Raw genomic sequence first — 25,476 nt, forward strand, 5'->3', positions numbered from 1 at the left:
CCCCTGTGTGAGGCTGTGGAGGTACCGCCGTGTTCCCGCCTCAGCGCGGCCTGCCTCAGCCGGGATCGGGCCTTGCGCTGCGGCCTGCGCTGCTCGGTGCGATGAAGCCCGGCACCAACCAACCCCCCCCCGCGGCCGGATGAGCTGCGCTCGGTGCCCCTCAGCACAGCGCTGGAGGGAACGGGAACCGAAGGAATGAGGGAGGGCAAATAACAGGAGAAGCCTATTGGCTTCCATGGAGGGCTGCGGGGCAGCGAACTACAACTCCCAACACGCCCCCCCCAACCCGCGTCGGCGCATGCGCAGCGCGGATAGGAGGGCGCCTCCGCGCCGTGCGTGCGGACCCGCGCTGATTGGCTGGACGAGCTGTCCGTCAGGGCCACGCCCCGCCCCGCCGCGGCGGTGCCTGCCCGGGGCTCGGCGCGCGGCGCTCGGCGCTCGGAGCGGGGGGGGGGCGGCCGCACCGGGACCGGCAGCGGAGCGGCACCGCCACCGGGAGCGGCACCGCCGGCAGCGGGAGCGTCTGCCCCGGGACAACCGGCCCCGCCCGCCGCCTCCCGGTACCGAGCCGAGCCCCGCCGGCCCCACCATGATGAAGTTTCGGTTCCGGCGGCAGGGCGCCGAGCCGCACCGAGAGCGGCTCCGCCACGACCTCTTCGCCTTCAGCAAGGTGCGGGACGGGCGGGGGGCGGAGGGAGGAGGCGGCACCGGAGGCCCCTCGGGCTGTGCGGGATGCGGGACCCCCCGGAGGGCGGGGCGGCCCCGGGGCGGCGGGACACCGGGGGGTGTGTGGGGGGGGGTCACACAGCGCCGCCCCCCCCCGCACCGAGACCCCTCCTGGGCGGCAGCGCCCGGTACCGGGCACCCGGCGCGGGTATAATGAGGGGTTGGGGACCCCCGCACCGAGGGTGACCCCCGTGCTGCTGCGGGACCGGGGGGGGCTCTGCGGCCGCTTCATTGCACTGCAGCCCGGTGACGCCCCCGGGGTTGGGGGCTGCTTTGCTCCCCCGTAACGCGCCCCGTGGCTTTGGGGTCCCGGCTGGCTTAGCGCTGTGCCGCCGTCCTGCTGCCCCCCCCCGGTACCGCTCCGTGCCCGCTCCATCCCTCCATCCTTCCCGCCTGCAGCGCTGGGACGTCCCCAACTCCTGGTGACACCGAGAGCAAAACATCCTCACCGTGCCCTCCTCCCTTGAGCGCAGTGTGTCCCCCCCTTCATTGCTTTTGGGGTGCCCCAAACCTACAGCCGGGTCTCAGCCCTTCACCTCAGCCCACCCCAGTTCTGGGGTCCCACCACCAGCCCCAGCTCTGGGCAGGGGGAGGCATCCCTGGGGGAGGGGGGGGTTGCTGCGTGGCGGAAGCTGTGAGCGCCCCGGGACGCTGCCTGCCCACCTGCCTCCCATTAAGGTCCTGGGTTTTGTGTTGGTTTTTTTTCCCCTTCCTTGTGAGCTCCAAATCTGCCTCACATTTGCTGTAATTTGGCCCAGAGTGCTCCTTGGCCGTCCGGATCGGCCTGCTGCCGGATGCAGCCCCACTGCTGGTGGGAGAGAGTGGGGGGGGGTGCTCAGTCACCATCCCCAGTGCCACCACCCCCAGCTCCCTGGGCATCCCCAGAGCCACCGTCCCTGGATCCTCGAGCTGCCCTCGTCCCCAATAGCACTGCTGCCAATGGGGCTCCAGGCAGAGGGTTGTGGGGTGTCTGTCCTGCAGTGAGGGTGTTCTTGGGGTTCTGGTGGGGTGGTCCCATCAGACCCCATCCAAATGCTGCCCAGCTCCTCCTGGAGCAGTGAGTTTGGGCACGCTGCTGTCATGGACTTCCTTGGGAAGGTGCCCATGGGGGCTCAGTGTGGCCACTGCTGCTCCCTGGCTGGTCCCGCTTGCCTGGTTCTGTTTGGCACTGCTGGGAGCCCTCGTGTGCTCCTCGGGGTGCTGCTGTGGATGGGGGTGTCCCTGTTCCTTTGGGTGGCGGGGTTCACCTCTCTAAGGTTAGTGCAGCTCTGGTCCTTTGGTGTCGTTTGGGGTGGCTCAGTCGGTTTTGGGGTGTGAACCCTTGAGGCAGCTCCTGGCTGCTGCTGTGGCATCCTCAGTGCGTTGCAGGGCCGGGGCTGCGGCAGCTCAGTGCCACCCTGCTGGGCACTGCTGGTGCTGCCCCTTCTGCTGGGAGGGCTCGGGGTTTGGGGGGGGCTCTGCTCTGACCCCTCTGTCCCCGCAGACGGTGGAGCACGGCTTCCCCAGCCAGCCCAGCGCCCTGGCCTACGATCCTCGGCTGCGTGTGATGGCCATCGGCACCAAGGCGGGAGCTGTTAAGCTGTATCCTTTCCTAACGCCCTCCAAAAAGCAAAACACTGAACGGGGGGGGGGGGGGGGAGCGCAGCCCCCAGCCACGTCCTGGTGGTGTCCGTCCATCCGTCCAGCTGGGCTGCAGCTGTGCTGAGCTGGGGGGGGGGGGGGGGAGCGCCGGGGGCTGGAGCAGAACGGCTGCCTTGTCCCGAACTGTGAGCACTGGAGTGGTGGGTTGGGGGTGGAAAACAAACCCAACCCAAACCCGGGAGCAGGATGGGATGGGATGGGATGGGATGGGATGGGATGGGATGGATGCTCCCATCCCGGGATGCTGCGGCTGTGCTTTGTTGCAAGCAGGGAGACTCCGCTGTGCTACTGGCGGGCGGCCAGGGCTGGATGTGGCCACATCGGGGGCCCCCGCGCTGCAGGAATGTGGGGGGGGCCCTGGGGAGGCTGCATCCCACGCGGGATTCTTTTTTCTTTCTTATTTTTTTTTATAAATAATTTTGTTTTTGGAGGGCAGGGTTGTCTCTGCTTCCCTGCCTCCATCAGCATGCTGCGTTCTTGCCTTGAAGATGGCATTTTAGTGCCAGGGCTGCTCCGGTCCCGTCCTGGTGCCATCCTGGCCATGCCTGTGCTGGGTCTGGTTCTGGGTAGGATGCTTGGGGACCATCTCCACCCCCAGCAATCTGTGTCTCCTCAGCCACTGGGGGGTCCTGGCACTTGGTCCCCTTATAGCACTGCACTGCTGCTGGGTGCTGCATAGCCCTAATGCTTATTGTCCGTCCGCATGTTTTGGGGATGGGCTGTTGAGTTCCACTGGGAGCCCTTTGCTGTTGTGCCGCGGGGCGCTGAGCAGCGCTGGGTGCCATCGCCGTGCCCCGTCCCAGTGGGTCGGCGGCTGCCCTGGGGCTGTGCTTTTGCCCCACTCCTTGATCCCCACGGCCCCAACCCGGCTGTCTGGCTCCTCCGGGCCGTCCCCAGCGCCGCGGCGGCTCCAGCTTGGCCACACCGGCGCTGCCAGACAGCTCCCACCTGCCAGAGCCGCCGGGCCGGTTCCCCGTGCCCAGGGCAGCGTGCGGGGCACGGGGAGGTGTGCGGAAACCGCGCTGCAGGGATGCCTCCGTCCCAGCCCCGCGTGCAGCTCTGGGGTGTGAGGCAGTGCCCGGGGTTGGGACCGTGGAGGCAGCTGGCTGGGAGGGCTGTGGGGTCGGTGAGCTGGGGACTGGGAGGCTCCTTGTGCTTGGGGTGCTGCGTGGTTCATGGGCGCAGAGCATCGGTGCCGGTCCTGCCGCGCTTCCTGCTGAGCGGCGTTGCCGATGGAGGAGCCGGGACCAGTTGGGTGAGTGCGGCCGTGCCGGCGCATACCAAACCCCACCCTGCTGAGAAAGAAGGGGGTGGTGGAGGCCAGGATCCGGCCCGGCCCTCGTGTGCCCGCCTGGCCGCGTGCCAACCGCATCCTGACCCGCAGCGTTGGGTTGGAAGCGTTGGGCCTGCGGTGCCGGCACGGTGAAGCGCTCGGTGCCGTGGTTGTGCCGCACTGGTGTTGGCTGCATCCCCGTGCCTGCTAAGCTGGGGGGGCCCATGGGAAAGCTGCGGGCCCCGGGAGCTCCCAGCACTGCGGACATTGTCCGTGCCCGAGCGAGCGTGGCTAATTGGGGCCATCCCTGCGGGTGGGCTTCCCGGCCCGCTACTGAGAGCGCAATGGGGTGGCCAAACGGGACCGGGAATCTCTTGGATCCGTCCCATTGTGGTCCCGCTCTCTGGGCTGGGGGGAGCGCAGGGCACGTCTCACCCCAGAACTGAGTGCTGAGGCCTCCAGCTCAGCACCATCCAGCCTCATTTCCTCGGCTCCAGCTGCAGACCCTCCATCTCGCTGCTGTGCAGGGCTGCTCGGCGCCTTCTGTGCGGGGCTGGGTGGGCTGGGGGCAGGAAGCGGGCGGGGGGAGCAGCGGGATGAGCACAGCGGCTGGCGGCAGAGCGGGTTGCTCCCAGCAACGCGAGCCGGAGGGCCGTTGCTTGGTGACCCTCGGCCAGGGATTGGGGGACGCGTGTGGGGCGTCAGGGACGTGGGGTGGGAGTGGGAGGGGGTTTGGCTGCAATGGGGGGTTAAGCTGGGCTCTGCGCAGGGTGCTGGTTGAGTGGCTTCCAAGTGGAGCTCGGGGGGCTGTGTTGGGTTTTGTTGGGGGTGTTTTCTGTTTGTTTCCCTTAACGGCTCCCCCAGGTACGGCGCACCCGGCGTGGAGCTGACGGGTTTGCACAAGGAGACGGCCACTGTCACCCAGCTGCACTTCTTGGCCGGGCAGGTAGGTGGGGAGATATGGGATGGGGGGGGTCTCATTGAACCAGATGAGCCCCCAGAGCTCACCCTCTGTTCCCCCCCACCCAGGGCTGGCTGCTGTCCCTGCTGGATGACAACTCGCTGCACCTCTGGGAGATCTACCAGAAGGAGGGCTGCTCCCACCTGGAGGAGACACGCAGCTTCGGGCTGCCTGCACGCCCCGGGTCAGGCTCTGCACCTTTCCTCCCCCTGCCCTGTGCTGTGCTGGGGTTGGGGGGCTCCCATCCAGCTTTGGTCCCTGTGGGGTGACCCCGCTGTGGGCGGTGATGCTCATTTCCTCACCGGGCTCATTGGGGCGGTGCTGGGTGAGGTCTGCCAGAGTTTACACCCGGCTCCCGTCAGGGTGAGGCTTGGTGTGACTGCAGGGTTTGCAGTGATTGTTTTGCTTAAAGAGGGGAGGGGGGAATCATAGAGTAGGGATGGACTGGAGCAGCTCCGTGCCGTGGGAGCTCTGGGACAGGGAGCTCCCAGGCTGATTGTACACCTGGGCAGTGATAAGGGCACCAGCCCTGTGCTGGGAATGGTGTGGGGGAGCGGGCGGCTGCGGTTGAGGTGACCTTGACTGGGGATCTGGAGGTGATGGGAGAACCTTGGCCAAATCATTGCCACCCCCCTGCTCTGGGTCTGGCCATGGTGAAAGCCACGTGGCCCTGCAGTGGCTCAAGGTCTCAGGGGGACCCTTGATTTGTGTGTGTCCCCTCTGGTGAAGGCTTCCGTTCTCCGTGCTGCCTCCATGCAGCCCTGATCTCAGGATGTAATTAATGGCTCAATAATTGCCTGTCACTACTGAGGCTGATAGTGGTGACCAAGCAGCCTGGCTGCTGTCCCTGCACACCATCTCCATTGGAGTGATGCTGGAACAGGATGGGGGGCTCTTGGGGTATCCCTGCTGGTGTTGGGGTCACACAGCTGACGCAGCCCTGTTCTCCCCACAGCTGCTCCCCCAGCATCACACGGGTGACGGTGATCCTTCCCACATCCCTGGGTGCCGTGGCCTGCCTGGGCACTGAGGGTGGAGCGGTGTATTTCCTTGCACTGCCTGCCCTTGTGCTGCTGGAAGACAAAACCCTCTTCCAGGATGAGATCCTACAAAGGTAAGCACTGGCCCCGTACCCCCAAAACCCCAATTCCTGACTCTTGCCACCATCTTGCCCCCACTGTTCTCTCCTCTGCAGCGTGCCCGATGATTACCGCTGTGGGAAGGCATTGGGACCAGTGGAGTCCATCCAGGAGCACCCCCAGGATGCTGGGAGGCTTCTGATCGGGTACAGCCGGGGGCTGGTGGCCCTGTGGGACCAGAGCACACGCACTGTGCAGCATCTCTTCCTTGGGAACCAGGTACCTGGGCCAGGCCGGCCCCTTTATGGTGAGGAAGGGGGGGGTTCATCCCGCTCCCTCCTTGGGTCCCAAACCCCTGCTGTCCCCTTTTTGCAGCAGCTGGAGAGCCTGGCCTGGGAGCACAGTGGGAAGAACATTGTCAGCTCACACAGCGACGGCGGCTACATGGTGTGGGCAGTGGGCGGCAGCGGGCAGCGCACCCAGCAGCCCGTCATGGCCACCATCCCCTACGGTGCGTGGGCACCTGCCCCCAAACCCCTCCTAAGGGGCACGTGTGGGCTCCGGGCTTTGGGATCACGTTAGGGTTTGAGTGTTGTAAACGTGGCATGACCTTCATTTCAGGTCCATTCCCTTGCAAAGCCATCAGCAAAATCCTGTGGCGGACGTGTGAGTCAGGGTAGGTGATGGTGACGGGGACATGCGGTGTCGGGGGGTTTGATGCAGGGACGGTGCCCCATGGAGCTGTGACCCACCTGCTTTCCCCACAGCAACCCCTTCATCATCTTCAGTGGCGGAATGCCACGGGCCAGCTACGGTGACCGGCACTGCGTCAGTGTGCTGCAGGGCCAGAGCCTCGCCACGCTGGACTTCACCTCCCGCGTCATCGACTTCTTCACAGTGCAGGACCCCGAGGTGCCAGAGGGAGGTACGTCCTGCAGCGCTGACTGCGCAGTTCCTGGGTTGGGGTTTCCAATTACCTTCATCCCTCTTTGTCTTTTGTCTTTGCTTTATCCCCTCCCTCCCCAACAAGGCTTTGAGAACCCCCGTGCCCTGGTGGTGCTGGTGGAGGAGGAGCTGGTGGTGATCGACCTGCAGACACCGGGCTGGCCCACCATCCCCGCCCCATACCTGGCCCCGCTCCACTCCTCTGCCATCACCTGCTCCTACCACATCTCCAACGTGCCCCTCAAGCTCTGGGAGAGGATTGTCAGTGCCGGGGAGCAGCAGAGCCCACGCCTCTCCTCTGCAGTGAGTGCTGGGGTCTGCGGGTAGGGGATGTGGAAAGTGGGGGCACGCAGAGGTGTGATGCTTGGTAATGCTTCTCCAGGCCTGGCCCATCAATGGAGGGAAGAACCTGGCCCAGGAGCCCACGCAGAGGGGTCTGCTCCTCACCGGGTGAGTGTATCGGGGTGGCTGTGATGTAAGGGGGACCCTCAGTGCTGGGAGGGAAGGGGACATCCTCAGCTCTTCCCATGGTGGGATGGGGCGATGGTGGGAGTGGGATGGGGTGGCGGGGTGGACCCTGAAGCCCTAGGAATGCATGGGGCATGCAGGGATGCTGCTGGGCTGACAATCCCCACTGTGCAGATCAGTGGCCAGGCAGCAGCATTGTCACCACCGCACTGTCCCCACGCTCAGCCCCTCCTGGCACGGCAGCCACCAGCGCACAGGCGGCTCTTGTTAGCCCAGCAGATGCTAATGGCATCACCCCCACCCTGTCCCTCCACCCCCTCCCTAGGCACGAGGACGGCACGGTGCGGTTCTGGGATGCCTCGGGGGTGTCCCTGAAGCCGCTGTACAAGCTGGGCACTGCCAACATCTTCCAGACCGACTGTGAGCACAACGACAGCCTCAACCAGGCAGGCGAGGAGGAGTGGCCGCCGTTCCGCAAGGTGATGTCCCCAGGGCTTGGGGGGCCACACACACTGTGCTGCAGCCCCCGGCAGCCCCCTGCCTCTTGGGGGAAACGTGCCTGTGGGAGCCATCCCAGCTGCACTGTGGGGACGTGTCCCCTTGCTCAGGGCACAGCTGCTGCCTCAGTGACACAAGGGACACTTGTTCTGCATGCCCTGACCCATGGGTCTGTCCTGGCCTAGGAGGGGACCCCGGGGCACTGGGGATGTGTGGGGACGGAGCTGCCCTCAGTGTGGTGCTCAGTGCTGCTGGCTGTGCAGTGTGTGTGTGACGCACCTGTCCTTTCTTCCACAGGTGGGCTGCTTTGATCCCTACAGCGATGACCCCCGTCTGGGCATCCAGAAGATCGCTCTGTGCAAATACACAGCCAAGATGGTGGTGGCTGGCACAGCTGGGCAGGTAGCACCTGGGGGACAAGGTGATACAGGGTTAGGGTTAGGGTTAGGGCCTTCCCTCAAGAGAGCTCCCACCCGTGGGTTCACCCTGCAGCCAGCGCACAGGGACCCCTCAGGTCCCCCACCGGCCCCTTGTCCCATTCCTGCAGGTGTTGGTGATGGAGCTGAGCGATGACAAATCTGAGCATGCTGTCAGCGTGGCCACGGTGGATCTACTGCAGGACCGCGAGGGCTTCACCTGGAAGGGCCACGACCGCCTGGCCCCCCGGAACGGCCCCATCGCTTTCAGCCCCGGTTTCCATCCCAGCGTCCTGGTGCAGTGTGTGCCCCCCGCCGCCGTCACCGCCGTCACCCTGCACTCCGAGTGGAACCTGGTGGCTTTTGGTACCAGCCACGGCTTCGGGCTCTTTGATTATCACCGGCGCAACCCAGTGCTGGCCAGGTAAGGTGGTGATGCTCAGGGCTGGGGGGCCTCACGCCGGGATTCAGGCACTGAGCGGTGGTGCTGCAGGTGTACGCTGCACCCCAATGACTCGCTGGCCATGGAGGGGCCCCTGTCCCGTGTCAAGTCCCTCAAGAAGTCCCTGCGGCAATCCTTCCGCCGCATCCGCAAGAGCAGGGTGTCGGGCAAGAAGAGGCTGAATGCCAGCAGCCCCTCCAGCAAGGTGAGCGCAGCGCGGGGCTCCGATTCCGTCCTAATGTGATGTGTGCAGCTCCTGACTCCCCACTCTCCCCCCTCTGCAAGGTGCAGGAGGCCAACGCGCAGCTGGCCGAGCAGGCGGGTCCCCCCGAGGTGGAGATGACGCCGGTGCAGAGGCGCATTGAGCCCCGCTCGGCTGATGATTCGCTCTCCGGGGTGGTGCGCTGCCTTTACTTCGCCGACACCTTCCTCCGAGATGGTGAGAGCCCGCAGGCAGCCCCGGCTCCAGCTGTGCCGCGGGGAGGAGCTGTCTCAGGCTTTTTCCAATCTCTCTCGCCCTGCAGCTGCCCACCATGGCCCCACGATGTGGGCAGGGACCAACTCGGGCTCGGTGTTCGCCTACGCCCTGGAGGTGCCGTCACAGGAGAAGTTTTCAGAGCGGGCGGTGGAGGCGGTGCTGGGGAAGGAGATCCAGCTGATGCACCGTGCGCCCGTGGTGGCCATCGCGGTGCTGGACGGGAGGGGGAACCCACTGCCAGAGCCCTACGAGGTGTCACGGGACCTGGCCAAGGCTCCCGACATGCAGGGCAGCCACTCCATGCTCATCTCCTCGGAGGAGCAGTTCAAGGTGAGTGTAAGGATGGAGGATGGGACCGGACATCCCCAACATGTCTGATCTGGGTGTCCCCATCCGTGCCAGTCCCTGGAGGAGCATCCAGGCTGGGGTTATCAGAGGGACGGGGTGGCTCTCGCGGTGCCTTTGCGGTGTGCACTCTGGGGCTGCTCCAACTCCTCTTGCCTTTTTCACTCTCCCCAGGTCTTCACGCTGCCCAAAGTCAGCGCCAAGACCAAGTTCAAGCTGACAGCACATGAGGGCTGCCGGGTGCGGAAGGTGGCTCTGGTCAGCCTGGCCAGTGCTGGTGCTGAGGAGCGCGTGGAGAACTGCCTGGCCTGCCTCACCAACCTGGGTGACATCCACATCTTCACCGTGCCCGCCCTGCGGCCGCAGGTGCACTACAGCTGCATCCGCAAGGAGGACATCAGCGGCATCGCCTCCTGCGTCTTCACCAAGCACGGGCAGGGTGAGGGCTCAGCTCAGCGCGGCCTCAGCATCCCCCAGCTCTGCAGCCCCTGGGGTTGTTCCCTGATTCTCTCTGTCCCCCCACCCTGCAGGTTTCTACTTGATTTCGCCGTCCGAATTTGAGCGCTTCTCCTTGAGCGCCAGGAATGTGACGGAGCCGCTGTGCTGCCTGGAGGTGTCCCGGCTGCAGGACACCTCGTGCCTCAGGTGGGTCGGGCTGGGGGGGCTCCTCACCCCCTATGGAAGCACCCCACGATGTCCGTCCCTGTATCGTGCCACCAGCGCTGACCTCTCCTTGTGTTTCCTTCCAGCAACTCAATGGCGACGCCGAAGGTGCAGCAAGCCAATGGCACGCATGTCCCTCACAACCCCGAGGCCAACCATTCCCCTGCTGACAGTGACCGTGAGTAGGAAAGGGACACAGTGGGGGTAGGGTGTGCTCTGGAGCTGGGCATCACTTCCTGTACTTAAGGAGATATGATATCATGGGGGGTAACCAGCCCATGGCAGGGGTTGGTGCTGCGGGGTCCCTTCTACCCCAACCACAGGGTTTGTGGGGGTGAAGGCTCTGTGGGATCTCCATCCCTCCCCGTTGCTCCCCAGGGTCCCCCGAGGAGCACCAGCCCACCTTCTCGCCCGGCTCTGTCGACTCTCCCAACAGCAGCATGGAGAACCCGCTGGACACCACCGGGGACATCACGGTGGAGGAAGTGAAGGATTTCTTGGCGTATGTTGTGGTTGTGGGAGGAGCAGCTCTGGGTGTTCAGCAGAGCCCCGGCTGCATCTGGTTCATCTCCCCCAGATCCTCAGAGGAGGTGGAAAGGAACATGAGGAACGCCAGTGAGGACGAGGTGCGACCTGCAGGCATCCTCATCAAGTGAGGTGCGTTGGGGATGGTGTCCTTGGGGGGGGGGGGGGGGTTGGAAGGGGCCCTTTTCATCCCATTTTGGGCCCTTTTCATCCCATTTTGGGCCCTTTTCATCCCATTTTGGGCCCTTCACCCCAGGGGCCACATCCCCTTATCCCCGAGCTCAAGGTCTGTGTCTCCCATAGGCATCTCTGATGCCCGCAGCCCCCCCGGCCCATCTCAGTGTTCGGATTCCCGGGATGCGTGACTCGACTGGACCCCCCCAGCCCCCTCAGCGTAACGTAGACTCGTCTCCTCTCTAACATCTGCGCCCCGGTTCCGGCACGTTCCCCCCCCACCTCCTTGTCTGGCTGCCAGCCCCAGACCCCCCCAGGCTGGCCCTGAGTTGCTGGGGGGGCCCCGTGTTGCACAAACTCTTCCCGGGGAAGATTTTTTTTGTTGTTGTTTTTTTTCCATGGTCCGGTGTAGCTGTTCTCTGCTCCAGAGCCCCCAGCCCAGGGGATGCTGCTGGTGGGGAGGGGAGGCCCACCCCCCCCCCCCCCCCAAATATGCCTCATGGTTTTGGTCCCCGGGGGGGAGGCACCAAACAAGGGGGGGGCTGGGAGCCCCCAGAATGACCCCCCCCCCCCCCAGACCCCTGTCTCTGTTTACATGCCCGGCTCCCTGCAGTTTACAGCCCCTCCTCTGTGTGCCATGAGGGTCTGGGCTGCCACGTGGGGACTGTCCCCTTCCTGGGGCTCTCCTGTCCCTCTGCTGCTCCCCAGCTGGGTGCTGCGGGGTTCGGGGAGGGGGGGGGGGGGTCACAGGTGGCCTTTATCTCATAGTGGCTTCTCCAAGGGCTATTCTCCAGGCTGGGCTCCCCGCCTGCTGCTCCTTTCTGACACTAATTCCTGCCACGGGTGGGTTTGGGATCGGATCATGCTGGGGGAGGGCAGGGGACACGATGCTGGTTCCCGGCCCTGTGCAGCCCCCCCTGCCATTCCCTGGGGGTGTCACTGTGCCAAATTCCTGCTGGGCTCCCCATCCCTGCAGGGGCTGTGGTTGATGTGGCTCTGTCCCTGTGGGGGCTCAGCCTGGTGCCCGCCTGTCTCATTCTGGGGACCCCCAGGGCCCTTTTGGCCCCCTCCCCACTACTCTCTTTTGCGGTACATATCTGGTGTGGGCCGGGGGGGGCCGGGAGAGGCAGCGCTGCCCCAGGCCTTGTCCTGGCTGGGGCTGTAGTGTCCCTGGTAGAAATCCCACCCCCCCCCTCCCCTCCTTTTTTTTTGGTAAGATGAATTTAGCATTGTTTAGTTATTAAAAATACTGGTTTTTAATATTGAAAATAAAGCATTTAATATCAACTGACAGCATGTGGCTGTTGGGGGACCTTGGCTGCCTGGAGCCAGTGACGCTGGGGATGGGCTTAGAGTAGGAGGGGTGGGGGCTGCTGTGCCCCCATATGGGAGCCAGAGGGGCACAGTCAGAGCCTGGCACGGTTGCGTGGTGACAATGCAGCCTTTATTGATATGATGCCGACAGACCAGCCTTGTTTGGGGTCGGTCCTATCTCTCCAGAACCACAAAAAAGGGGGAGAGTCCCTCGCTAACCCCCCAGTGCTCTTTAGCAAAGCATCCTCCCCCTGCTCCCCCAGCTGCAGGGAGCTTCTTGCTGCTTTGGAGAAGCAATTTCCCTGAGCAGGATGGAAGCAGGGCCCTGCACTGCCCCATGCGCCTCTAAAGAGGGGAAGGGGCTGGGAGAAGGGAGGAGAGGGACAGCCCAGTGCCCCCCACTGGCCCCAGCTCAGAGAGAAGCGGATCCAGCAGTTGAGCGCAGGCGTGAGTGGTGCAGAATGCTGGGGGGGGGGGTCAGTGTGGGGTGTTCCCCTCCCCCAGACCCTCACGCTGGGGGCTTACGGAAGACACTCCAGGCGTGGAAGCAGCGGGTGAAGGGCCAGGGCTCGTTGCCTTTCCGTACCAACCGCAGCTTGCGGGGCCGCGTGGGGTCCTTGGAGCGCATGTGTTGGATGTAGACCTGGGGTGTGGGACACGATCAGAGCCCACCCAGCATGGGAGAGAGACCCGAGGGGTGATGGAGGTGCTTCGATTCAGCATGCAGGGCCTTACCTGGCACGCTTTGAGGCTCAGCTTGATCTCCACCTGGCTGGTCTGGGTGCCCACCCACATGTAGACCTGTGGCAAGATGTGCAGATGGGCTCAGCTGTGGATCTGGGTGGGCACCGCGCAGCCCCACACCCCGCTCACCTCCTGCCCGTTGTCCAGCAGCATGATGTCATCGTCAGCCAGGTCGTCCTGGCAGAAATCAGAACACTTCTCTGACACAGCGAAATAGCCCTTCTCGTTGGAGCACCTACAGGAGAGACAGAGGGGAGCGCGTCAGCGGCACGAGGTCATCAGTACTCGGTGATGGAGGAGTTGTTTGAGCCATGGGGTGCCCAGGGATGGAAGGACAGCAGGGAGAGAGGCTTTGCCCATTGCGGGGAGCCCAGAGGCTCAAGCCCCCTATTGAAGGCTGGTGTGTCACTGCTGGACAAGGAATGGGACCAGCCGGTCCTGGGCCAGAACCCACCTGAAGAGCCGGGAGTGCTTCATGTATTCAGCATCTTCATCGTAAGGTTTCTGGCTCCCGATGCCCACCCAGAAGAAGTTTTCAGGCTCTTCTCCCTCGTTGATCACCTGTGAGAACAAGGGTGGTGTTATGGCTGGGTTCTTCCATCCCTCGCAGCTCTCAGGTAAGGTGGTGCTGAGCCCAACAGCCCCATTCCCATCACCTGCTTGCTGTAGGAGTCATCAAACATGTTGTTCATAATGTCCTCAGCCAGCTTGGCCTCGTCAGGGTCAGCAGCTCGTCCCACCCAGGTGTAGACGATGCCCTGGTTGTCTGTGCTCTCAAATGGGACCTGAGTAGAATGGTGGGGCTGGGGATGTGTGGCTGATCCCCCCTCCCCTCCATTGCTGCTGGGGAAACAGCCTCGTGCAGTACCTTGAGGATGAAGCAGAACTCAGAATTGAGCAGCCCAGCGTCTGTGTTGATCTGGATGCACCTAGAAGAGAAGCCCACCAGGCACAAAATCAGCAGGAGCTGTGGACCCCCAGCGTTCCTGGGCAGCACCGACAGGTGAGGGGGAGCTGACCTGGTGCAGAGAGCTCCACCATTGGTGCGGATGTGGTAGAGGCTGGGCTGGGGTGGGATGGCCTTCTCCTTCCGCTTGCCCCGGTGGATGACGAACCTCCTCTTGAAGTGTGACAGGAACTTGGGGTTCTCCTGTTGCTGGGTCATGCGCACCACCTGGGGAAGGTGGGTGTCAGCAGGGGCAGGGGGCCCCCCAACACAACCCCGAACTCCCAGGTGACACCTCTGTGCCACCATCTTCATCTCAGCTGCCACCCCCTGTCCAGGGAAAGAGGGGGGACGGGAGCAGCGAGGCCAAGCAGGAGGATCCCATATACTTCTTCCAGGAGCGGACAGGGGGATCCTTAGGGCTGGGGCTGCCTGGGCTGGGTTATGGAGCAGTTCCCTGTGGGCAGTATGGGGGAATCCCAGCACAGGGACTCACCTCCAGCTTGCCTGGGAAGAGACTCTCAAACTTCTTCTGTAGGCTGAAGGTGAAGGTGAGCCAGCCCATGTTGGAGGCCTCGCGGCCCTGCCAGAAGTACACAATGCACTGGAAGTCTTCTTCAGGTTGTTTCTCCTCCTCCTCTTCCTCACCCTCCTCTTCCTCTTTGCCTTCACTCTTCTTTTTCTTCTCCTCCTCCTCCTCATATTCTACTGGCACCCAGTACCTGAGCACAGAGACAGGTGTGAGGTGGGATCTGGGCAGGGTAATGGGGCATGCAGGGGCTCAGCAGCGCCAGGAGGGACTAACTGGGTTTACCTGCAGAGGAAGACGTAGCAGTCGTGCGTGTGGAAGTGGCCAAACTCCTCCTCAGGCAGCCGTGCGAACTTCTTGCCCTCTAGCACAAAGCCCTCCATCCCATCCAGGTCCTCATTCCACTCCTCCATCAGCTGCTCTGCCTGTGGATCCCCATGTGCTCGGTCAGCCCACGGAGCCCCAGGCCTGCGGCTGCCACGGGGGACATGTGGGGCATCCCCAGCCCTACCTCGCTCAGGGGCATGGGGGGCTGCCGGGGCAGGAAGAGCGCAGTGAGGTCAGCCTTCATCTGGTCCTTCTTCTCGGCATCCTTGCGCACTTTGCCGGCCAGGCCGCCCTCCTGCAGCACGTTCTCAGCGTTGCGGGTATAGTCCACTTGCAGGACGTCATCCCAGTTCTTGAACTTGGATTTGAACACCTGAACACAGCGGATATGGGGTGAGGAGAGGGAGCGTTAGGCCCCGGGTGTAACCCCATCCCTGCCTTTCAGATCGGTGTCCCCCCACCTGGCACTCGGTGCCCTCCAGGTTCCGTGTGACCATGGCGTGCTTGGGGCGGTGCAGCATCCCACACAGCTCCTGGCTCAGCTTCAGTGCTGCTGCTCGCACCAGCCGTGAAGACTTCCTCCCGATCCAGATAAAGACGTCAGACCAGCAGTCCAGGATGTAGACGTTCTTGGTGTCCAGCAGGCTTTGCAGCTGGGGACACAAAGGGGAGAGGTGGTCAGGTACCTGCTGAGCTTTTCCCAGGCTGGAATACTCCCCAAGGCCAGCTGGAATAAGAGCATCCTGCACCCAGGATACCCCAGAGTGTGGCTGGAGGTAGGGAGAGAGCAGAACCCATCTCACGGGTCAGAAGAGGAGAACCTCCCTGCCCCATCCTATGTCCTACCAGGCGCATCTCAGGCATCAGATCAGCCTTCAGTCTCTTCTTGTGCTCTACTGACAGCTTGTAGTTGATCTGGGGCAGCTCCAGGTAACCCAGCCCCAAGCCAACCTGCAGAGAACAGGGACACGGGGTGAGGGTGGTTGTGGCATAGCCATGACCCCACAGAGGGAGGCAGCTCCTCACCTTGTACAGCTTGGGCTTGTGGGGCTGGAAGTCATCGGGGACGCAGGGCTGGATCTCCTCGGGCTGCCCCCCCAGCACCTCCCAGAACTCGGGGCTCTCCTCGCCCTGGCCGAGCAGTGTGATCTCTGCTTTGCCCTTGCGCTCGTTCTTGTTGATCTTCTCAGCAAAGAGCCTGTGGGAGCGCAGGGTGAGGTGGGCTCCCTGCCTCCTTTGGTCCCCAGCCCAGGTTCCCAGCCCTCACCTGGCCTTGGTGGTGCTGCTCAGCGTGGCCCGACTTCCCCGCCACACAAAAAGCTCCAGGCCGTGGTCCAGGAGGAAGACAAAGCTGGAGAACATGGAGATAAGAGCAGGTGAGTAAGGGAGCAGGATGCACCACCATCCTCCCCACACTTGGGGTCTTTGTGATGCAGGTAAGGCCTCTGCATGGGATTTGAATCCCTGGTCTTAAAGAAGGGCAGCTCATTTCCACCCCAAAGCTGCAGCCACACTGTATTGGCTTGGACCTGGCTCCCCGTCCCTTTCCAGGGACCCATACGTCCCCTCACCCTTTCCCTGCTCACCGGGGGTCTAAGGATGTCCCTTTCAGTGCCACTGGCTCCAGCTTGATGTTCTTCTTCCCATAGACACGGTACAGCCTGAGGGAAAGAGATGGCCGTGACTGAACATGGGGCACCGCCTGCCCCGTGTCCCCCTCCCAGCTGCCTGCCCCCAGCCCTACCTGGTGATGTACTGCGTGTCCTCAACAGTGAAGAACCCGCTGGCCGTGCCACCCTCGATGTAGGAGATGTCATTATCAAAAACCTGGGGGCAAAGAAAAGGGGATGAGGCTGGGGGATGGAAGGGTGGGGGATGGAAGGCTGGGGGATGGAAGGCTGGGGGCAGCGCGGAGCACTGGGATAGCCTCACCTGGAGGAACTCATCGCTCTCATCCCCCATCTCCTCCCGGATGCAGCGGCATTCGGCCCCCAGGTAGTTGCGCAGGTTGACAGCGTGGATGGCAGAGCACGCCTTCTTGTCCAGAGTGGCCTCCTGCCCGATCCAGTAGTAGATCTCCCAGCTGAGGGAGCCGTTCTCATCCAGGAAGGTCTGTGGAGGGACGGGGTGTGAGAAGGGGCTGCCAAACGTCCTGGGGACACAGGGATCCCCACTGCCTTGCCGTACCTTAAGCACGATGTAGCAGTCGGCCTCGTAGAACTTCCCATAGAAAGCATCATCCACCAGCGTGGGCACGAAGTTCTCGATCTGCCAAATGCTGAGGCCAGGCAGCTGCCCCACATCCTCACTGAAGAACTCTGAGTAGTCCAGCTGTGGCTTCTCCAGGCCCTGGTCCCAGCGACGTGCCTTCAGATCCGGTGCCTTTGCTTCCCCACTCTCCTGCGGAGACAGGGACAGGTCACCCAGGTGGGACACCCCATGGCAGGACAGGGCTGGACACAGACCTACCTCTATCTTCTTGTTCTTCTCCTGGGCCACATCTGACATTCCCTTCAGCACCTGCTTGGCCTGGTCATCCTGGGCCGAGTCCTTCCGCCGCCGCAGACGCATCTTACGGGCCAGCGGGTCCTTGGTGCTGCTCCCTAGGGACAGTGGGACGGGGTGAGAGGCAGCGGGACCCCCCAGGCATGGCACGGGGCCGTGCCTCTTTGTCCACTTGCCTGCTGCAGCAGCTGCCACGGTGGCTGGTGAGGCTCCGGCCAGGCGGAGCTGGTTCTGCAGGGAGAAGTCGATGTTGTACCACTCTGACGTCCGCTCTGCTGGCTTCGGGGGCATCACCAGGTTGGGGTTCTCACGCACATCCAGGACCTGCCAAGGGGATGGGAGAACTCAAAGCTCTGAGGCACGGAAGCACCAAGGATGTGAGGTAGGGTGGGAGTGCTCAAAGCACTGCAAGCTCTGAGGAGGTGATAGGGGACCACGCACCAGGCTGCAGGCAGCACCCTGCCCTCACCCCATCCCTCAGACCCCAGGGGTACACAGAGTGCTGGGCTCTCACCTCCACATCTGTCAGGAAGTGGATGGCTTCTGGCAGCGTCACCAGGCGGTTCTTGTTCAGCACCAGCTTCCGCAGCTTGGAGCACCTGTGGGGTCGGGGGATGCTGAGACAGGGCCGTGCCAGGGTTGCATTTTTCAGGACCCCCCACCCCATCGTCTCCCACCTCCACGTGTCCCCTCTTGGGGACAGCTCAAATCTGGCCGGGGGCTGCCCCCTACCTGCACAAGCTCTCAGGGATGAGCTCCAGGTTGTTGTTGGCTGCCATGAACTCCTCCAGGTTGGAGAGCTTGCCAATGCCCGAGGGGATCCCATCAAAGTCGAGCTTGTTGGAGTTGAGGTAAATCTTCTTCAGCTTGGTCAGCTTGCAGATGGCCGACTGGGGAAGGAAGGGGGAGGTGGTGGGTTGAGGGCTGGCACCGCAGCCAGAGCAGAGGGGGGGGGACATGATGGAGGGACGGGGACAACACGCACAGGCAGGGAGGTGAGCTCGTTGCGGGACAGGTTGAGGGTCTCCAGCTGCGTCCACTGGTCGATGCACAGGGACAGCTCAGTGATCTGGTTGCTGCTGAGGTTGAGGCGCCGCAGGCTGCCCAGTGTGTAGAGGCACTCGGGAACACGGCTGAGGTCGTTGCAGGACAGGTCCACATCTGGGGAACAAATGGGGCTGAGGCCACCAGGACACACAGCAGGACAGCCCCGATGCAACGCCCCCAACACAGCCCTACCTGCCAGGTTGACCAAGCTCTCCAGGCTGGTGGGCAGGTTGTTCTGCATGCGCTGTGTGTTCCGGAGGTGCAGGGTCTGCAGAGCTGTCATTGCCGGGAGCTGCCTGTGTGTCACAGAGACAGCATCAGGGTATGGCCCTGCATGGCTCCACTATCTTGGGAACTAGCCACAAAATGGAGCCGTACCGGAGCTGTGCGTGCAGCAGGGGGTTGTCATTGAGGATGAGGGTCTGGAGGTGCACCAGGCGTCTCATCTGTGGAGGGAGGCTCTCCAGCTTGTTGTTGCTCAGGTCAAGGTAAAGCAGGTCCGTGAGGTTGATGAAAAGCTGATTAGGGATGGTCTCGATACTGCGGGGACACGGGGACCTTCAGCGTGGCCCTGGATGTGCAATGGATCCAACCCAGAGAGGGGGACCCAGAGTGAAGTGGGGAGTGGAGGTGAGAGGTGAAGGTGGTCACGGTCAGGGGAGCTGTGCTGCCAGGATCCCCACCTGTTGTGGCCCAGGTTGAGCACCAACATGTTCTTGGCATTCTCCAGCTCCCGGGGACACTCAGTCAGATGGTTGCGGCTCAGGTCCTGGGGGATGAAAGCAGGCATCATCCTCAGTCCTGGGAGGGGTCCCCCATAGCACAACTACCACCCACCCCCAGGGATCACGGGGCATCTTTGGGACCACGCTCCAGATGCTCTCCAGTCCCACGTGTGTCCTTGAAGAGTACAAAGGAGCGTGACCAGGAGCCCAGGCTGAAGCTCTTGCTGTGGGAAAGAGCAGCACGGAGACTCAGCACTTACCAGCACTGAAAGGTCCTCCAGCTGGAAGATGTCATCGGGGACTCCTGAGTTCTTCAGGCTGTTTGCACGTGCCACGATTGCCTTCAAAGTGGACGGAGAGGAATGACTGCAGCCACCACCTGGCTTCAGCAACTGCTGAGCCCCTCAGGAGGACCAGAGGCCACCATCCCCACTGCAGGGGATGCACAAGGGGACACTCACCCGGAGGCAGGGCAGGCTGGACAGCTCACCATGAAGCGTGGTAAGGCTGTTGTGGCTGACGGACAGGTGCTCCTGCAGGGAATCAGGACAAAGCCCCAGTGAGGGGAGCAGAGTTCAGCCCTGACCTACATAGGGCTGTTGGGGTCCCAAACTGGCTGGGGGGCTCCAGCTTGTCCATAATATGCTGTAGGAACCACCAGAGCAAAGCTCAGCCATGGGCTCCACCAACGGCTATGCAGTGAACTTGAGCTGCCAGGGAACAATGCCAGGCAGCTGCTGGCTGCTGCTTTTTTCTCTTTTGCTGAGAGCCCAAACCTTTAATTCTCCCCATAAACTTTCACCCTTCCCTTCTATTAACAGGCAGAGGAAGAAAATGTGGTTTCTGGTCTGGTTTGCTAAGAAAACAAGGTGAAACCCAGCACACGTCAGCCTCAGCCCCTTTCCCAACAACTCCTGCATCCAGTTTCAACCGCACTTCCTCACTCAGCCCTATTATTAGACGCTGGCACATGAGGCAGGCAGGCAGCAGGTTCTTGGCTCCGCAGCCCCCCCAAGTGCCCCATCCCCTGCCCGCTCACCAGCTTCTGCAGGGCAGCGAGCTCCTCGGGCAGGTAGCAGAGCCCCGTGTGGTTCAGCTTCAGCCAGCGCAGGCTGGTCATCGCCTTCACGTGCTCTGGGAAGTAGCCACCCTGTGAGGGCACGAGGGTAAGAGAAACTGTATGACTGCATGTGGGGTGACAATAGAGAGACAGGGCTGGTGCTGTGGGGCTGCTGAGGGTCAGATCACCCAGCCCCGTCAGAATGGGATTTAAGGATGGGAAACTCATGGGACTGGGATCTGGGGACTGAGGTCAGCCAACCCTACAGGGCTGGGACGTCGGGATGACATCACTCAGCCCTGCAGGATGAGGATGGGGGCTGACACCTCCCGGCTTTCCATGGTCCCAGGGCGTCCCGAAGTCCCCATCACACAGCAGGGCCTGCCAGCCCCCCTTGGGGCCAGGAACCACGACAAGGGCCGGGACTGACCGGCCCTACGCGGGGATCTCCGGGCCTGGCGGGGAGCGGACAGGCCTGACAGTCCCTCCCATCGCTCTGGCACTTCCGCCGACTCTCCCCGCACCCCGCCCGCCCCACACCGGGTACCGCCCTATACCGGGTACCGCCCTATACCGGGTACCGCCCCCGGCGCTGCCCCCGCACCTTGAAGTCGTTACCGCTGAGGTCGACGCCGCGCACGAAGGGCAGCACCCCGGTGGCCGCCATGGCTGCGGGGAACCCGGCGGGACGCGGCACCGCCCCAACGCCCCGCCCCGCCCTGACGCTAATTGGAGGCGGGGCGAAGGAGCTCTGTATTGATTGGCTGCGTCGAGAGTTGCGGGCGCGCCGGCGCGCCAGCACGCGCTGCTGGTCCGCCCCGCTGGGAGCAGCGGGGTAAGTGGATGGGGGTGGGGGTGGGGATGGGGGGCCGTGGGGCCGTCCCGGTGTGGGGGGGGTGAGAGGATTCGGTTCAGTTGGGGTGAGGAGAAGGAAGTAACTGTGGGTTGTACCCGTCCCTCAGCGCTGTTCGCTCTCCTACCTTTGTTTGCCCTTGGCAGCTCGGTGAAGGGGGCTGCATTTTGTGCCGGCCCTTTCCGGGCTGCCGCTGCGGCCCCCTCGTCCCGTCCCCATCTGCCGGCGCTGAGCGTTGGCGGGGCGTAACGGCGGGGTGAGGCGGCCGGAGCCTTATCGGGGTGACCCTTGGTCCGGCCGGGCGCCGCTACCGCAGCCGGTAACAGCGGGAGCCCTGGGCCTGAAGGTCGGCTGCGGGGTCCGGCTGCCCCTCTCCGCCTTCGCCCCGCCGCCGTTACACGCCGGGTATCCTTGCGGAGCCGGCTCCCCGTTATCCGATCACACCGCACCGTTCCTCTTCCCTCCCGCAGGTGACCATGGCTGAGTTCGCGCAGCAGCGAGGCAAGCGGCGGGACGACAGCGGGCTGGGCAGCGTCCTCGACCTGCTGCTGGCCAACGCCAGGCTGGTGCTGGGCGTCAGCGGCGCGGCCGTGCTCGCCATCGCCACGCTGGTCGTCAAACGGGTGAGGCTGGGGGCTCCCCAGGCGCTGCACGGTGTGATGTGCCACGTTGCGTTGCAGAGAAGTGCCTCGTTGTTCTCTTATTAAAGTCTTCGGGCAGCCTGCGTGCAGCTTTGAGTCTCCCAAGCCGATAGAAGAGCCGTGTGTGACTGTTAGCCCGTGTGTGTGTCCCTTCCTGCTTGGGGTGGGAAGTGCTGCTTAGAGAACAACTTGTCTGTGCAGGTTTTCCCTGTGGATCCTCGGTCTCTTTGCTCTCCCAGCAATAGCAGCCTTCTGTAAACGGGGCTGCTGATCTCGGGTCTCCTCCCCCCCCGCCATCTGAGGCCTCTCTCTGTGTTTGCATGAACAGCAGCAGCTAGAGCAGCCCTCTATGAGAGCGAGGCTATTTGGGGCCTGCAGCTCTCAGCGCAGTTGGGATGGGGGACCCCCACTGCTTGTTCTCTGGGTGAGATGTGGGTTTTGTGGACCACGTGCGCATCCCTCCATCTGTCTCTCTACCAGCTGATAGATCGAGCCACGAGCCCTCGAGAGGAAGATGATCCTAAAGCTGAGCAGAAGAGCCTGGAGGAGAGCTGGCAGGACTTGGCTCTGATCAAGGCAACACAAAAACCTCCCAAGAAGCAGAGAAGGGAAGACCTGAGCGAACCCCTGCTCTCCCCGGCTCCACCACCAGCACCCGCTGATGCTTACGGTGAGTGCACGTGGGTGAAGATCACCTTGGCTGTTTGTGCCTGGGAGCTGGGCTTTATTTTTAGCTCTGTGACCGGAAAGCTGACCCGATTGTGTCTTCCCTCCTGGGAGGCTCCCAAGCTGCGGCCCCTTTTTTGGCAGTGCCTCAGTAACAGCTCCTCTGATAACTCCTGGGTGTCTCAGCCAGTTGGTTGTGGTAGAGGCTGCCTTGCCTTTGTTTCCTGTTGAACAGCGCTTGGTTTTTGGGTCAGCTCTGTCTAGGCAGGAAGATGTGCCTGTGAACTGCTGCAGACAAAGGCTGGCTTGTCCAGCTGGCTGCAAAGGCGGTGTTTTCTGAATAGGAAAGCAGCCCAGCCTGGTGCTGGGCAGGTCCTGAGGCGCTGCACCCAGAGTGGGATTGATTCAGGACTCAGCAATCGAGGAGCTGTTAGGGTAGGGGTAAGCAGTGGGACTGAGACTTGTGAAGGAGCCTGGTAGTTCCTGCTTTGGCTGCTGCTGCTTAGCTGGGCTTAGCCACCTCTAGCTGGGGTGTAACAGCGGGTGCTGTTGGGTTTGGGGTTTGGATTAAGCCCTGTGTTGGCTGGAAAGTGCTGTTAATGTTATTCTGTGCCTCTCCTGGCAACATCAGCTTTGCGGCCAAAGGCTGAGAGCTGGAACTTCAGCATGTGCTTTCTTTATGGCTGTGGCATGAGAAGATGTGTTGGCTGATCTGCCCAAAGCCATGACTTCTTCCTTCCCTTTGCTCCATCCCCTTCTTGCAGAACCCAGGGCCTGCCCAGTGCCCCCAGAGCTTCCTCAAGTCGAGTCCAGCACTCCCTGCTGCCTCACGCTGCAGGAGAAACTGCTCTCACACTACAGCATCCACCTCCCTATGTCTGAGGAGCAAGTGGCAGTTGCCCAGCAGCTGGCTCAGAGCATCTGTGCTGAGCTTCAGAGCTTCATAAGGAACAAGTGCCCAGAGTTGCCTTTTGGCAGCCTCTTCCTCAGCGGTCCCCTGCTCGATGGCCTCGGAGCTCTTGCTGCTGACCACATCCACTTCATGCTGCCAGTAGTCCTGGATGCCACTCTCTGGAGCCTCATCCCAGGCGAGGACACCGTTGTGAGAAACCCCCAGTACTGGATGATCAAAAGGACTGACTTGGAGTATTTCCCTCGTGGGCGCAGCCCCTGGGACAGGTTTCTCGTGGGCCAGTACCTCTCCTCCAATGTGCTCAACGAGACCCTCCACAAGATGTTGGTGGCCTCCATCAACTGGCCGGCCATAGGCAGCCTGCTGGGGTCGGTCATCCGCCCGCTCGTGGCCTCTCGGGAGCTGCGGCTGGATGTCAAACATGATCAGGTTGAGCTGAGCATTGGCCTCTTCCCAGTGGTGGAAATGGAGGACAAAGTTCTTCTGGCTGCTCCTCCCGAAGGACTGGTGGAAAACCTCTGGCTTGAGAGCTTTGGCAGGGCGGAGGTCTTGAAGGTGAAGGAGCTGGATGCTGGCGACGCCGGCGCTCGGCAGCACTGCCTCCGTATCCTGAATGGGGTCTGCAGGATCCATCCTGCCTTGCACAAGCTGAGCGGCAGCCCCTTGGCACACGTCATCCTTCACCTGAGTACCACTGAGTCAGACTGGGCAGAGGAAAGCCTTGCCACCAGGTTCCAGCAAGTGCTTGAGGAGTTGGTGGGTTACCTGGAGGACGGGGTCCTGCCTTGCTACTTCAACCCCAAAGTCAACCTTTTCTGTGACCTGCTGGAAGAGGAAATAGAGGAGATGGGCTTCCTGCTCTATAGGGCTGTGTCTGAGCCAGGACTCCTGCTGACAGGGAAGTGACTGCTGCAGGGGGAGCTCCTGAGCGTGGGGTGTTCCCCAGTTGTCTGGGTTGTGATGCTTCTAGTTGACTAGTCGTCAGGAGGCCAAGGTCTTGCACTTTATGAACAAAAGTATTTCCTTTCTGAATAAAACGTGCCTGAGAGAAATGGGTGATGGTGTAAGAAGCCATTTGCCGTGGGACTCTGCCTTACCCACATTGAATGCAGCCCTAAAGCGAAGTCCCATCTGCTGGGAACCAACACGGAACAAGTTTGGCTGCTGGATCCCAGCAAACTGCTCCTTCCCAGCCTGCCATCCTAACCTCTAGGCTCCCCCTGTGCTCCAAACAGAGACCTGAGCAGTTCAGAGCTCCCCCTGTCCCTTGGAGCACGCACGTCCCTTGATGCTGCTACAAACCTCATGGCTTATGGTGTGCTGGGTGTTGTGTGGGTCCTTCTGTGAGCACCGAGCTCAGTCATGCAGTGCCATGGGGTGAGGTAGGAACCTTGTTCCATGCCAGGGAACAATGGATACTGCAAGGTAATGCCATGGCAGGGTTACTCTTTGGAAATCCTTTCAGGTACCAAATGACAGCCCAAGCTCAGCGCTGCCTGGCAGTTCTGCCAGCATCATCTCTGCCCCCAAGGAGGGTTCTCCATGGTCCATTCTCTGAGCTGCTGTGCTGCAGCATGGGCTGACAGATACAGGAGCTGCAGCCTCCTGGTGGACGCCAGTGCCCATCTAACAGGCCATGGTGTCCCCTCCCAGCCTGTCAAGTGACCTTTTCATGTATGTATTGCTGCTGTCTTAATGTCCTGTTGCCCTGAAGCCTCGTGGTGTAGGGCAGGAAAGGACTGGATTGATGCACAAAGCAGAGTGCTTGCAAGAAGTCAAATGGTGGTTTGTACTTTTCATTAAGATTTATTTTATTTGAGTATCTTTTTGTTGTTTTGGGTTTTTTTTCCCCTTTGAGTGGCTGCTGGTAGGTTTTGTTTCTGATTGTAATCCAAGTGTGAAGGAGCACATCCTTGTATTTAATGGGAAGAGCTATGCTGTTTTTGCACACCGGTAGAGATGGTGAAATCCCGTGGGCTTCAGCGTGAGCATCTGTTGTGGTTTAGTTTTCTTTACAACCATCTTGTTTACAAGAGGAAAAAAAAGCACTATGCCTTTCCTCCTAGTCTGAAGACAACTCGGGTTTGTTCCTTCGAGCAACTTCCCAAGTGTTAGTGACAAGAATAAATCCTTGCTGTGTACACTGCTTCTCTCATCTCATATGTTTTGTCTCCTGTCCTGTAGTAAGGGCTGAAGCTGTGCAGCATTCCTGGGAACAGTGCAGCTGGGGTGTACCCTGTGCAGAGCTTGGCAGCGCTTGGACCCCACGATGCACGGCTTTTCTCTGCCTCTTCCAGACCACCACATAAAGCACCCAATGCTCCTGTTGCCTGCAGAAGCGTTCAGTGCTGCCTGGATGCTGAGCTCTTTGCTCTTTAGCCATCAGCCCGAACTGCTCAGCTGCCTGAACGCTAACTGGGGTTAAACCAGTAAAGCTGGTAATGGCAAATGCCATCAGCAATGCTAAACCTGTGTGCTATGCAGACGCTTTCTGCTGCTGTTGCCATTTGGAGGCTGCCCAGCTCCAGCCATGCTTTAGCCAGCTCGCTGATTGCATTACGAAGCCTTCTAA

At 61.9% G+C, this 25,476-nt stretch overlaps 3 protein-coding genes across 8 annotated transcripts; 2 read left to right on the plus strand and 1 right to left on the minus strand.

Moving 5' to 3' along the window:
* The first annotated feature begins 451 nt into the window (after window positions 1–451).
* Window positions 452–11,928, plus strand: LLGL1 (LLGL scribble cell polarity complex component 1). Of its 2 annotated transcripts, none has more exons than XM_072348792.1 (23): window positions 452–670; window positions 2,210–2,307; window positions 4,505–4,586; window positions 4,670–4,785; window positions 5,557–5,715; window positions 5,797–5,959; window positions 6,056–6,191; window positions 6,302–6,356; window positions 6,448–6,605; window positions 6,711–6,928; window positions 7,008–7,075; window positions 7,419–7,572; window positions 7,889–7,993; window positions 8,139–8,431; window positions 8,501–8,654; window positions 8,735–8,888; window positions 8,974–9,257; window positions 9,447–9,711; window positions 9,803–9,917; window positions 10,022–10,113; window positions 10,314–10,437; window positions 10,513–10,592; window positions 10,764–11,928. In XM_072348792.1, exons 1-22 carry the CDS (start codon window positions 590–592, stop codon window positions 10,589–10,591), a joined length of 3,153 nt encoding a protein of 1,050 aa, XP_072204893.1. In that variant the 5' UTR covers window positions 452–589; the 3' UTR covers window position 10,592; window positions 10,764–11,928. The 2 variants fall into 2 exon arrangements, with proteins under 2 accessions (XP_072204893.1, XP_072204894.1); XM_072348793.1 differs by having other exon boundaries at window positions 8,741–8,888.
* Window positions 11,870–20,560, minus strand: FLII (FLII actin remodeling protein). Of its 3 annotated transcripts, none has more exons than XM_072348790.1 (30): window positions 20,436–20,560; window positions 19,811–19,921; window positions 19,233–19,304; window positions 19,032–19,112; window positions 18,730–18,815; window positions 18,425–18,586; window positions 18,239–18,342; window positions 17,985–18,160; window positions 17,732–17,889; window positions 17,514–17,598; window positions 17,176–17,323; window positions 16,964–17,097; window positions 16,682–16,894; window positions 16,427–16,606; window positions 16,239–16,321; window positions 16,081–16,155; window positions 15,762–15,845; window positions 15,521–15,692; window positions 15,341–15,445; window positions 14,956–15,147; window positions 14,679–14,867; window positions 14,453–14,592; window positions 14,135–14,360; window positions 13,712–13,866; window positions 13,561–13,621; window positions 13,349–13,477; window positions 13,147–13,253; window positions 12,822–12,927; window positions 12,684–12,749; window positions 11,870–12,591 (listed from the first exon to the last, which is right to left on the minus strand). In XM_072348790.1, the coding sequence occupies exons 1-30, from the start codon at window positions 20,496–20,498 to the stop codon at window positions 12,457–12,459; spliced, it is 3,798 nt and encodes a 1,265-aa protein (XP_072204891.1). In that variant the 5' UTR covers window positions 20,499–20,560; the 3' UTR covers window positions 11,870–12,456. The 3 variants fall into 3 exon arrangements, with proteins under 3 accessions (XP_072204891.1, XP_072204892.1, XP_072204890.1); XM_072348791.1 differs by having other exon boundaries at window positions 16,964–17,093; window positions 17,172–17,323; XM_072348789.1 differs by having other exon boundaries at window positions 16,964–17,323.
* A 52-nt stretch (window positions 20,561–20,612) lies between these two features.
* On the plus strand, window positions 20,613–25,046 carry MIEF2 (mitochondrial elongation factor 2). 3 transcript variants are annotated; one of them, XM_072349409.1, is made up of 4 exons: window positions 20,613–20,666; window positions 21,155–21,307; window positions 21,806–21,995; window positions 22,756–25,046. In XM_072349409.1, exons 2-4 carry the CDS (start codon window positions 21,161–21,163, stop codon window positions 23,808–23,810), a joined length of 1,392 nt encoding a protein of 463 aa, XP_072205510.1. In that variant the 5' UTR covers window positions 20,613–20,666; window positions 21,155–21,160; the 3' UTR covers window positions 23,811–25,046. The 3 variants fall into 3 exon arrangements, with proteins under 3 accessions (XP_072205510.1, XP_072205513.1, XP_072205512.1); XM_072349412.1 differs by lacking the exon at window positions 20,613–20,666 and adding an exon at window positions 20,711–20,751; XM_072349411.1 differs by lacking the exon at window positions 20,613–20,666 and adding an exon at window positions 20,970–21,030.
* Window positions 25,047–25,476: the final 430 nt, after the last annotated feature.

The sequence above is a fragment of the Excalfactoria chinensis genome, chromosome 14 (genome assembly GCF_039878825.1).
Source record: "Excalfactoria chinensis isolate bCotChi1 chromosome 14, bCotChi1.hap2, whole genome shotgun sequence".
NCBI classification, from domain to species: domain Eukaryota; kingdom Metazoa; phylum Chordata; class Aves; order Galliformes; family Phasianidae; genus Excalfactoria; species Excalfactoria chinensis.

Excerpts from the sequence above, each read along its gene's own strand:
- LLGL1 (XM_072348792.1), top strand. The coding sequence starts at position 590 with ATGATGAAGTTTCGGTTCCGGCGGCAGGGCGCCGAGCCGCACCGAGAG. Across the intron at positions 2,308-4,504 it reads AAGGCGGGAGCTGTTAAGCT|GTACGGCGCACCCGGCGTGG; the intron begins GTATCCTTTCCT and ends CGGCTCCCCCAG. Across the intron at positions 7,076-7,418 it reads AGGGGTCTGCTCCTCACCGG|GCACGAGGACGGCACGGTGC; the intron begins GTGAGTGTATCG and ends CCCCCTCCCTAG.
- MIEF2 (XM_072349409.1), top strand. The coding sequence starts at position 21,161 with ATGGCTGAGTTCGCGCAGCAGCGAGGCAAGCGGCGGGACGACAGCGGG. Across the intron at positions 21,308-21,805 it reads CCACGCTGGTCGTCAAACGG|CTGATAGATCGAGCCACGAG; the intron begins GTGAGGCTGGGG and ends TCTCTCTACCAG. Across the intron at positions 21,996-22,755 it reads AGCACCCGCTGATGCTTACG|AACCCAGGGCCTGCCCAGTG; the intron begins GTGAGTGCACGT and ends CCCTTCTTGCAG.
- FLII (XM_072348789.1), bottom strand. The coding sequence starts at position 20,498 with ATGGCGGCCACCGGGGTGCTGCCCTTCGTGCGCGGCGTCGACCTCAGC. Across the intron at positions 16,322-16,426 it reads AGAGCGATGAGTTCCTCCAG|GTTTTTGATAATGACATCTC; the intron begins GTGAGGCTATCC and ends CTTTGCCCCCAG. Across the intron at positions 12,592-12,683 it reads TGAGCCTCAAAGCGTGCCAG|GTCTACATCCAACACATGCG; the intron begins GTAAGGCCCTGC and ends CCCACACCCCAG.